Consider the following 12503-nt stretch of genomic DNA (forward strand, 5'->3'; position numbering starts at 1 on the left):
CACACCATTTTGACGTGACTTCCTTAGTCCTGCAGGAAGTTCGGGAAAGATCTCATGAATTGAGTCTGCCCTCCGCGAGCGTGTAAGTCTTTAAAGTCAGGAAAGCTGTCTCATTCATCGCTGCATTCTTGGCATCAAACCCAAGCCTTGTACTTTAATGAGGTACTCAACTGAAGTTTGTCAGATTGAATTAAACCAAGAGAGCGCTGACGGGCCAGCCAACCATGGCACTCAACTTCTGAAACATTTAGAATCTTTAGGATCATGTGATTGACTGTTATGGGAACACCAGCCAAATGGTAGTTAGAAGATACCCATGAACGACCATTGCTTAAAATATGTATTTGTGATATCTTGGTAACATAAGTAACCTGTGACGTAAATGGAAAAGCCGGTTTCACCAATCAACATGCTCCCGTGTCCTTCAGTTAGTCAACTAGATAATCGTTCATCAGACCACAAAATTCCTTCCAGTGTCATTTATCTGACTTATATCAAGTCATTTTAATCCATATGATACTAAAAATCGAGTAAACTTGAAATTACTAAGGGCATAAGGAGGCCTTCAAAAGAGAACTGATTATAACTTCTGAAAAATCAGGTAAAGGAACAACTGCCTTTTATTTCAAATACATACCATTACATTCAGATCAACAACATTCAAAACAAGAGCCAGTATTTATAGACTCTATAATTCATACATTTTTTTGAGCTGCTTAATTATATTTAAATTCAGGACCCATTTAAAAATACAGCACTCTGCAGCACAATGGATTGCACATTGGACTCCTAAAAATATAGTGGACATGGGAAAAAGCAAGACATATTTATATTTTCTAAAGATAATTTGTTTCAAATTATTTATTTGCATGTTCTATTTTCTCTATTACTTTTAAAGATTTGGTAAAAGTAAAACAGAATTTAAATGGTATAACTGCTAATACAACAGAAACTTCTACTTCACTTCTGGGTGGGGTGAACCCTTAACAGAGGCTTTACTGGGAGTGAGATGGAAATCCAGGTAAGGAGAAAGACACACTAGCTAACGAAGCCAATGAAAGTTTCCTGGTGCAAATGGCAAGACAGAGATAGTGCTTTATACATAGTATTCAAAAGCTTGTTCTCCAAAACAGAAATACCATCTTTCAGGGTAGCATGCTTGATATTTGCAGACCATCTGTGTGCACCGTTCTTACCTCCCAACACCAACACACATGCCTGCAGACACACACACACACACATGCATGCACACACACGCTGAGAAGTAGCCTGTGACTGCAGTGCAATTTCAAACCACAAACTACTCTCAAGCTGAACACTGTGCTTTAGCTTTCCAAATAACTACAGATAGAACCAGGTAAGTAAAGAAGACAGGTGATGCACATAAGGTCTTACAGCTTTGAGGCGTATACACTGCATGCCGCACTGACCAAATTCCCTAGACAACTGCTTATCAAATTACATTAGGTGCTTTGCCCCTGTGGGAAGAGTCAAAGATCATGATATGAATTACAACAGGCATTTGCTACCAAAAAAAGCCATCACGATCTACAGAATGCATGCAACCTACAAATCAGGTGCAGTGGAATCAGCCTAATTTTATGAGTCACTCTTAAGGGCATGACACTAAATGAAAGAAAAAAGACACAGAAGAGTTCTTGCTATGGGATTCCATTTATATGTAGTTAAAACACAAGCAACACCAATCTCTGCTGTTAGAAATCAGGGTTGTGCCTCACCTCTGAATGTTCTCAATGAGCAGAGACTAAAGAAAGTGAATACCGAGGGGTTCTGTCCTCACTGTGCAGGAACCGCTGACCGGAAGCTGCAGAGGGGTCCTCTTCCACGAGGTCTATGAGAATGGCCAAGAGTGGAAACTAATCCCCGAGAAACAGAGCCGAGCTCCTCGCACTAACTGCTTCTTGCAAACAGTTTTGGGAGTTTCTAAGCATCATATGTTCTAAAGGTAACAAAGATTCTTAATGAAACAGGTGGGTCTCTAAGGCATCTGGGGAAGGTCAGCAATACATATATATTTTTTGCTCTTTTACACATCTTGACCATGAAAACATTCTTGAACAGCCCCTATATGCCAGGCCCTGGTGAAAACGTGGCATGAGGCAACATCACGGCCATGAGGAATTCTGCCCAGTAAGGAGAGGATAGGAACGTAAAGAAAAATGACCATGGAGCGCTCGTGATGAAACAGAGGTGTGGGCAGAATATGTCCTCTTGGAAGAAACAAGAGCCCCCGATCAATAAGAAACACTGTCTGCTCATCTGTCCACCGTTATAGAAAGGACTTTGGTGCCATGGAGCTGAAGTGGGGCCTAAATACAGTGTCGATGGCGAAATACACAGGCGCTTGACTGTAGTTTGCACAGTCACACCAAGCCCTTAATTCCGGTTGTGTTTGACTGTCATAAACGCAAAAGAGCACCGAGCACAATATTCTCCAGGCCCATCCATGCTGTCACAAAAGGGTAAGCCAGTCAGAGAACAACAGCACCATGTGATATCACTCATATGTGCAATCTAATGAACAAAATAAACCAACAAAGTGGAGACAGACTGACAGCTGTCAGGGGGGAGAAGGATGGAGGGATTAAGCAAAGAAAAAAAGACAGACTCTGTGGACACAGACAACAGTGGGTGATTGCCAGAGGGAACTGGAGGGGGAGGTACAAGAAGCGAAAGGGGGGACAAGTGGTGATAAAAGGAGACTTAACTTGGGGTGGTGAACGTACACGCAGCATACAGACGATGTACTGTAGAACTGTACACCTGAAACCTGTGTAATTTTATTAACCAGTGTCACCCCAATAAATTCAATACAAAACAAATATAAATTTAAAAAAAAAAAAACCACTGTGAAGGAACAAAAAAAATCAGGGGCAGTAAATACACTGGAGGCTCCTGCTTCCAGCCTTCTGAGTAATTACTGAAAGCCAGCTCACTGTTTCCCATGAATACTGTTTGAGATTGTTTTCTTGTCTTTGTAGGAATTTATCTTTGTTCAGGCTCTCTTCCATTCATATTTATAAGCCATCCAGTAGCTTACAACATTAGAACCACCAAAATAAATTCTTTTGCCTTTAAGATCAAAGTAATGTTGGCACTGGCAACTTCCATAATTTCCTCCGGAGAGTCTTAACCTCTGCTCTTGAAAGTCCGTTTGCTATCTCAATTCTAACTTCAAATTGGCAGATGCAAGACAGAAAAGAAAGAGCCTTGATTTTTCATACCAGAACACGTGTAGAGGTAAAATAAAACTGAAGGGGAGAGAGAAAAAGATTTCCTAGTTGTTCATCCTATTCTATTCCATCCACAGCAATAGCTGGCCATCAACGCCTTTGCTGGCAGCTGTCTTCAGCTGTTCCTTGACTGGACCTGGCAAAGCTGTACATATTTAAAGATGTCTGAAAGCACCAGCTCACTTATATACTTTGAAAGGCGCTGGTTAAAATGTGTTTGGTATCTCCAGTACTTCTGAATTACTTACATTTAGTCCTCAATCATTTCAGGCCTGTGGATTGAGCCTCTACTAGGATTCTATTTGTGTCAACCTTGAATAGACTGGGATCCTTTCGAAAGAAAAGGTAATAATCGTGCCTTGTTCGCTGGACGTGCCTTTCCCTCAAGTGAGCAATGCTTATTGTCACATTAATTAAGTAAAAAACACAAAGGCTTCCTGAGTGCCTTACATAAGGGGATGAATCTTGCAGATTTTATTTTATGAAATCTGTAAAGCACTAGGAGGAATATTAATTAATGGCAGCAACAGTAAACATACATGGAATGCATAATTAATTACCAAATAGGTTGCAGGTAATAGTAACTAGGATGCAGTTACTAACTGAAACACTAACAAGCCCATTTTCCATAATCTGCCTAGGAAGGGAGCTTTTGTTTCTAAAGAAAGGCAATATAGATTAGAGACCACAGTGTGATTTCTGTTCTGCCAGCTGTAAAGTGTCCATTATCAGCCACTAAAAGGTGTGCCTCTGTGTGGACCGCAGCAAAGCACTCCACGGTGGATAAACAGGGGCCGAGGGTAAAAAGAAGGAAAGTAAATGAGAGGGAGGGAGACTGAAATTGAGACTGATTATGGCCTGTAGTTCTCTAAATATCGTATTTTTTGGACTATAAGATGCACTCCTCTCCCCCAAATTTGGGAGGAAAATGGGGGTGCATCTTACAGTCCAAATGTAGCTTACCTGGCTTGCTGGGGGTGGGGGGTGGGGGTGGTGGTGGAGCGGGGTTTTTTTTTCCTATTTTCCTCCTCTAAAACCTGGGCACATCTTATGGTCCAGTGCGTCTTATAGTCCTAAAAATACAGTAAGTAAAATACCAATATAGTAGAACCAGTTTTGCACCCCAGATATGGAACATACATGAGTAGTTCCCACTGCTATTTCTTGATCAAAGGTCATTATTTAATTTACCCCAGTTAAACCTGAGTTCAGCTGTAATTACCGTGCAAAGTTCAAGCTCAATCCAGACCTTTCAGTATAAATCTCGCTACAATACAGACAACGACCCCCCAGATAATTTTCTTATGCAGTCCCCAATCAGAACACCTGAATGGTAGCCTGCTAGTAATGTGTTCCTCATTGTTATTTTACCTCCAATCACATAAGTGCACCAACTTAGCAATAAAAGAACAGGATCTGTAATAAACATTCAAGTAAGACATACCTGGCATCTGGGGAGTAACAGCCTAATTTAATTAAATTCATTTTAACCAACCTTTATTGAATACATTCAAGTCACTGGTCAGACTTGCCGAGAATTGGGTCCTTTCACTCTCTCCCCTCTCATGGCACGTGGAGGGTGGTGGAGATCACAGCCTGGCTGCTAGTCTGGGTCTCCTTGTCTCCACCCACCTCCTGGGAGAGGGTGGTTGCCCACGGGCAGTTACAGCGTTGGTGGCTTGCAGCTTCCACCTTCCTGTTCCCTAGATGAGTGTTCTGTACTCCAGAGTACAAGTAGCCTCCCAAATCCTCCTCCTCCCTCCACTCCAGCAGTTTTTAAGTACCCAATCCTCTGCATTAAATCCTCTCCCATTTAAAATACTTAATGCTTTTTGTCTGCAATTAATCCTAATGGATACACAAGTGCTGTATTTCAGTAAAGTAAGGGTGAAATGGAAGCCAGGAAAGAAATGAGCACGAAAAGTCAGTTGATGTGTTGTCTTCTTGCGTTTAGTCGTGCATGCATCTGTGTCGTGATTTGTCCACACAAATATTTATCAATACGTGCCATGCACTGTGTTACCACCAAAGAGCTTTGACCTGTTAAGGAACCAGGACAGTGATGGGAGTAAAAGAGCTGGGAGCATCCACTCAAGTTAAACCCTGTCGCTAAGGCTCCTCTGTTGGGTACCAGGTTTGAAAGCTCTGGGAACTGGTGCCTCCATCTCTGTACTTTCACCTACTCTGCCCGTTACCAATTAGTTTCTCATGTGAAACGCTTTACACAAAAACAAGCATATTCCCATTTCGACTTAATTAACATAATATTATCCATTGGGGTAAAATCGATTCTTCATTCTAGAAAATAATTATTTTCTAAAAACATGTTCACTAAATTCACATAAAGATTACTAGCAAGAAGGGCATGCAATTCCCTTTAAAAACACCAAGGTGTTTTGGCTGACATGAATAACTAAGGAAATCTATTCAAAGTAAGGATCACAAAAGCTCCCACTGGTTAAAAAAAAAAAAAAAACAAAAACTGATGCATTACTACATTTTCAGGAAATATCAGCACACTTCATAATTTATCGGACAGTCACACTGTCAGACAACTTGAACATCAGCCTTGGTATTTGCAGTGAGTGGCAATGGTAACCCTTTGGCTGGAACCCATTTGCACTGGTCATTGGCACCTGTGAGCAGCCAGCATCGGTTGCCCAGGAGCTGTCCTTATCTGACTGACTTGCTCTGCCTTTCCTAAACCTGTCACTCCTGGTACAAACAAATACTGAACCTGCATTATTCCATATTGCACATGCACCTCGCCCTGAAAGCCCCATGCCCATCCAACCTCTTCTTGAAACTAATGCCAACTGCCTGGGGCCATACCGATCGCTTGTTGTTTTCACAGATAGAGCTAACATGTGTTTCAGGTATGGGTGTATAGTCCTCAAATGAATGTTTTGATATTTAAGCACTTATTTAATGTCTAGTCATCTAAGGGTCTCCACTACAAGCTAATGGTACAGGGCTCACAACCTAAAAAGTCCACAGTCTGGTAAGAGAGTCAGAGAGCCCAGAGTACCTGTCTAGAACTAGTGAAACACAAGGATGAGAGAGGCTTAGGCAATTCAACTAACTACCCAACCCATACGTTTTCATACTGCAAAAAGGCAAAACACTAATGAGGTGAAACTTGTTGAAAAGAAAAGGGAGCCACAGCTGACTCAGGTGACCTTTGTTGAAGAGCCCCACATGCCTTCTCCCTCTGCTTCCTGTGGGAGGGAGGCCCATGATCCAAGCTGAGAGGCAGAGTATCCAATTTCTCAGTCAACTGAACTACCAGGTTCTGTGGGCACTGGGGAAGACCCAAGTGCGCTGTCAATGAGGTGGCATTGCAGGCCTTCTCTTTTCTCCCAGTGCTGCCTGGAGCTCCGGGTTCACTGCACCTTCAGCTCAGGACTCTGGAGCTAACACGGCCCCACCAGTGCTCTTGGAGAGGCCCTGAAAAATGAATTGGTTAGACTCATGCCTGAATATGTCCTTGGAAAAAAATAAAAATCGAATACACCACTCATGACAGCATTTCATTTGTAGAAACATTTTTTAGTGTCTGTATATCTTTTTCTTCCTCGTCAAACTCTGGGTAAGAAGTCTACAAATCCTGTTTAAACTGCTTCACCACTGGTTCACTCTCTGATAACTTGATTTTTGTTCCAATCCTAGTGCCCAACTCCATTGGAAATGTTCTGTATCAAGGTTAAAAATGATGCCCAGGTAACACACTGCAGGTCTTCTTCACATGTCAGCCCCCTTCTCATGGTTTGTGATGTTCCCTCTCCCCTGCTCCTCCTTTCTAAATCCTGTTTCTCACTCTGCTTTTGTGGTCTCGCTTCGTCCCTCCCTGTATCAGCTCATTTTTGCTCTGGAACCAAAACGTCAGAAGCACAAGTGAACTGCACCAAGAAATTTTATTTCATTAAATTTTATTTCTCAATGAGCATCTGCTCATTGAGGGTCAGTAGGGTCAGTGGACCTCCACTGAACTCACTCGTGCACGTACACATTGGCTGGGACTCTGCTCTGAGCTGGGCTGGACTGAGTAAGGCACCTTAGCAGGCCAGCCCTTCGTCTTCTCTGTGTTATGTCGGTCACGGCCCGGTCATGGCAATGGCAACAGTGTGAGAGGGCAGGGGAACCATGCGCGACCTCTTGAGGCTGAGAGGCTGCGCGTGCAATCACAGGGATGAGCCCAGATTCAAAGGGGAAGGTAGGTGACTCTACACTCTGTCTGTTCAGTGAGAGGAGCTGTAACGGGACATGGCAGTGGGCACGGGTAGAGGAAGGGGGACAGAACTGGAGATTGGGGCTGTCAATGCAATCTTTCTCCCCACTCTCCTCCCCAATAATTTATGTGTGTATGCATTTGTGTATATATGCCCATAGGGCTCACACATATGCATATACACATTCATACACACACAGGGCAGTGGATCCAGGGCAGCTTTTCTTTCCCCCCTCCTACCAGAGGGCATTTGGCAAAATCTGGAGACATTTTGGTTGTCAGGGCATCAGGTGGTAGTGGTAAGGATGCCACTGGCATATAAAGTGTAGAGGCCAGGGATGCTGGACAGGACAGCCCTCCCAATAAAGCAGGATCCAGGCCAAAATATCCCTAGTGCCAAGAACCCTTGAAGCTTGCATGTGCATACAAGATTACACACAGAAAAAGACAGAGAGTGAGACAGATCTCCCTAAGTGTAAAAGTGAATCGCAGCTAGTCCTTCAGCCACTATGATCAAGGGTCTGGGAATGGTCCCGAAATCTGCATCTCTCAGAGCTGGTCCAACTGCCATCTGGCCAATGCCACCATAATGCTCCTCAGGTCTATCGGGAAAAACTGACTCGAACTGAATTGATCTCCAAACTCAAGTTTGGGATCCTGGTTTTCCTGTTTCTGTGAATGGCACAGTCATTGTCCTGGTCGCCTCGGCACGGCCTAAGGAAAGCACATGGGTCTGGAGTAGTGGGTCCCTGACACAGCTAAGTTTCTCTCAGTTACTAGCTATGTGCCCATTAGCCCAGCATTCGGCCTCTCTCAGCCTCAGCTACCGTGTCGGTACCATCGCTTTTCTCAAGGTGGACATAAACACTAAATGGATTGAAATGCATGACGTTCAGTCAATAGTATTATATTTTACTGTGTATAATGCAGTTTTTCTGCCCAAATTTTTGAGGGAATAATACAGTTGCACATTACACATGGGTAGTACCAATTCTGTATCTATATAAATGTTTTTGATTCTTTTATTTATGTTTATGCATTAAAAATGTAACTCTAGAAAGCAGTAACGATCCCCATATGCAAAATAATACTTTACAATATTATTTTACAATAATCGGTTTTGTTTCTAGATGCACATAAATAAATTGAATTAAAAATAAAGATTTTTTTCCTGAACATTTGAGCCAAAAATATGGTTGTGCATTATACACAGCAAAATATGGGTAGTTCCTTCCCAGATATAAAACTTGGGCTTGTCTTTGGTCCAATTAATCACCAACGTTAAGAAAATCAAGCGCTGGCACTCTTGAAGTCTTCTCCTCCTTGCATCCCACCACATTCTGCGCGCTCACTACAACTTGAAAGAACTACTTGTTCTGCTCGTCATTTTGGGCTATTTACTTGTACCTGCTCCACAAGATTCTGTGATATAAAATAAAATGGCAGAAGAGCCAAGGGCCTGGTATGATGTCAGCACAATAAATGTGAGCTGCTACGGTGTTTTTCTCACATTATTATTATCCATTGGTGTTACAGATGGAAAGGCACCTACAAAGTGCTTTTTGCCTCCAACTTTCCCAAGTATTATCCTTTGAAGATTTCAGTCGTGTCACTATTCACCACAGACCAGGTGCTATGCTGTGCATTACGTCACGTGTACTATCTGATCAAAACCCCACGGCACTCGGATGTAGACAGCACCCTACAGATGAAGTCAGCGACAACTGGGTAACTAAGTAGTGTGGCAAAGCCACGCAGATAGTGAGTGAGCCACAGCGCTGGGCTTCCCTCTCCTTTCCTGCTTCAAAGGACAGGGAAGCTACACTTCCTGTCCTTCCCTAACCTATACAACACAGGGAGATCCTGATTTCTCTTCTTAGAGACACACAAATGAAAAACACTTAGGAAGACTGAGGAATTAAAGATTTGGTACACTGCCATAATCTTGTGTTTTTTGCATCTCAAGGCCAAGGTGAGAGAAAAATGTTTGACACCAAGAGATGAAACTTTAAATTCTCTAACGGTAGAGTTTAAGGCATTACCGAGGATTACCTGTTGCGGTAGGTAAGTCTCCCTCAAATTATAGTATTTAGGGAAAACTGTCCATTTTGCATTTTGGGACAAAGGCCATGTGTCTTCATTTTTTTTGCACACATTTGGAGGGATTTCTGATTAACAGGTTCCTTTTAAATTACTTTCTGGGCATGTTCCTTCAGAAATCCAATTACAACTCCATTATTGAGGAGCGAGTTAGAAAGTGAAAAGACGCCTGCATAAAATTAACATACACCAGTGGTTTTCCTTGCATTGATAAGCAAATTTCTTTTCACATAAGACAGCACTGATACAGAGATGCTCATTACAGACATTACAATCCATCAGTACACCACACACTGCACACCCACAGTGCACCCAGCATTTTCCCAGTTCCAGACAGACTCTCCTCAGTCCTCCACTGAAGACCCTAGACAGGGGTGTCAAGCTCATTTTCACCGGCGGCCACATCAGCCTCGCGGCTGCCTTCAAAGGGCCGAATGTAATTTTAGGACTGTGTAAATGTAACTACTCCTTAACTAGGTGCAAGGAGCTCGGCGTTGCTGCCAGGTAGGAACAAGGTGGAGAGCCGGGTGTGGCCTGCGGGCCTTGTGTTTGCCACCTGTGCTCTAGACTGAAAAATGTCTTTCCTGGATGTAGGCAGTCATAAAACATCTTTGATTTGTCATCATAACTACCACTCACATTGAAATATGTGATAATGACAGGATTTTTCTGATCTATTTGTTTCTACTTGATCTGATGTCCAAGTTTTGAAAAATAAGACTTTTTTTTTTTGCACCAGTCCAATGTGAAGGTAAATTGTAACAGCCTTATATAGCATGTGACTTTTAACACATGGGGAACCTGGAAGCATGTCAAATGATGTGGAGAATACTCCCATAAGTAATAGATGAAGATAGGCCTATAAACAAAGTCTGTAATTTTGTTTATAAGCTAAGTTGTCTAATTATAAGCAAAGAAGCCATATGTGTATTAGAATTATTCTTACAGGTTTAAGCAGACACTCGTTTAGACTCTGAACCTAAGGAAAAAAATGTGCTTTTACTTCTTTTGCTTTACAAAAACTAATTAATTTGAATTAGGAAAGGAAATCACAATGCCAGCCTTTGCTAATATATTCCTTTATATCTCATTTTATTGAGTACAGGGGTATGACACTTTTTCGACAATGTCAGCATTAGTCTAAATAATTTGCTTTGGAGGCAATATCCCTGCTAAATGGAGTGAAGATAATTTGTAGTCTTCACTCCAAATAAGACTCTTTGCTCAGCAATAGTCCCTCACCATGTCGTCAATAAACACATCTCGGTCCACCCACTTAAGATCCATGTCACGGGGTAATTTCACTAAAAGTTGACCACGTGACATAAAGAGACAGCTTTATGATCCCACATCTGACTCATGACTGCATTATGGTTCTTGACTTCAGCTTTAGAATTCTTTATCTCCCACACTTAGTGGTTCCGCTGGAAGATAACGATGCGAGAAAGAGCACGAGATGGATAATATCAAAAGCACCAACATCCTGAGTATGCAAAGCTTTCAGAAATTCAAGTCCGGGTCATATCTCCATGGGAGGAAAATATCGTGCATGTGTTTGGTCAGAAAATAATTTCTGAACCGTGTCTCTTAACCCCTCACTAAGGATCCCTGTAATGAGCCCTTGTACTAATAACCCCGCAGTTGGATCTCAAGAAGAAGGGTCTTGTTTACAAGAAGACATGTGCCGTAAAAAATAAACAAGTCAAGAGTGGAGAGCTGAGTAAGAACATATGAAACACACCATAAACCTGCAGCACAGGGAACTCAGCTGTGAAAATAGCTTGTTCAGATTACTGTGTTTGATTAAAAAATAAAACATTTTTACAAAAACAGCCATGTTTGAAGTCCACCACTGCTATGAGATAAAATAAAGCCTTTAAGGAACTCTCAGGATAGAAACACATGAAGTATTTAGGAAAACAAAGTTCTGATGGCCGTATGTGTGAAATCGCACTTGATGCTAGACGTACTGGGGGGAATCACTTCGTAACTTGTATAAATGTCTAACCATTATGCTGTACACTTGAAACTAACAAAATAATACTGAGTATCAACTGTAATCGACAGATAAGATATTTTTAATTAAAATGCAAAAAAAAGCCCTGGCTGGGTAGCTCAGTTGTTTAGAGCATCCTTCCGATACACCAAGGTTGCAGGTTCAATCCCTGGTCAGGGCCCATACAATAATCAACCAATTAATGCATAAATAAGTAGAATAACAAATCTATATTTCTTTCTCTCTCTCTCTCTCTTTCTAAAACCAATAAAATAAAAATAAAAATGTAAAAATAAGAAGTGCCTTACTGGAAACGTCACGTTGAAGAAGTCTGGCTTAGTGGGGACACCACAGAAGTGACAAGGACCCCTGTCTCATGTAGCACCCAAGGGTCTCTGCTAAGAATGGGAATACTGAGCTTCAAATCCCCTGAAGAAAAGTCAGACTGGATATAAATCATGGCCTCTAGAACATTTTGACTACAAACCTGAGCATTTTAACTTAGCACTGCACAGCTAACATAGCTGTCTCAGGCTACATTTACCGCTATGAGGAAAAATATATGCCTTTAATTAGAAGTTGCCAATTTCCTTCTTTCCCAATTACCTTCACCTTAAGAATGAGAATCAGATATTATATGAACCCTACAATGTCAAATACATTTTTGAAAAAATGAAATAGCATCTCAAGTGGGAAGCATGATTAGGAATGGTTTCCACCTGATGGTTAGCGCTACTTAGGCTACCTCTGGTCATCCTGTAGAAGCACCTTCTAATCATCGTTTTCCCCTATCAGTAGTATTTACAAATTCATCTTTCCTTTCCTAACCTAACAAGCCACAAGCCTACAGCTCTCCTCTTCATTCTTACTTAAGAGGTAATGCATGGGACCTGCAGTGAAACCACAATGGTCTGATTCTACAGAA

At 41.9% G+C, this 12503-nt stretch overlaps 1 protein-coding gene across 2 annotated transcripts in view; it reads right to left on the reverse strand.

Annotated features, from left to right (window-relative positions):
• Positions 1 to 12503, reverse strand: part of PID1 (phosphotyrosine interaction domain containing 1) — a 199460-nt gene that overhangs the window by 43757 nt on the left and 143200 nt on the right. The window contains exon 1 of one of the 2 annotated variants that reach the window (XM_024563737.3): positions 4750 to 4933. The exons of the other annotated variant lie outside the window; for it this stretch is intronic. Coding sequence (XP_024419505.1) covers positions 4750 to 4764 — 15 coding nt within the window. The 5' untranslated portion in view covers positions 4765 to 4933. Of the gene's footprint in view, positions 1 to 4749; positions 4934 to 12503 lie in introns of those variants that run through there. 2 annotated transcript variants of the gene reach the window in all.

The sequence above is a fragment of the Desmodus rotundus genome, chromosome 2, assembly GCF_022682495.2.
Source record: "Desmodus rotundus isolate HL8 chromosome 2, HLdesRot8A.1, whole genome shotgun sequence".
Taxonomy (NCBI): domain Eukaryota; kingdom Metazoa; phylum Chordata; class Mammalia; order Chiroptera; family Phyllostomidae; genus Desmodus; species Desmodus rotundus.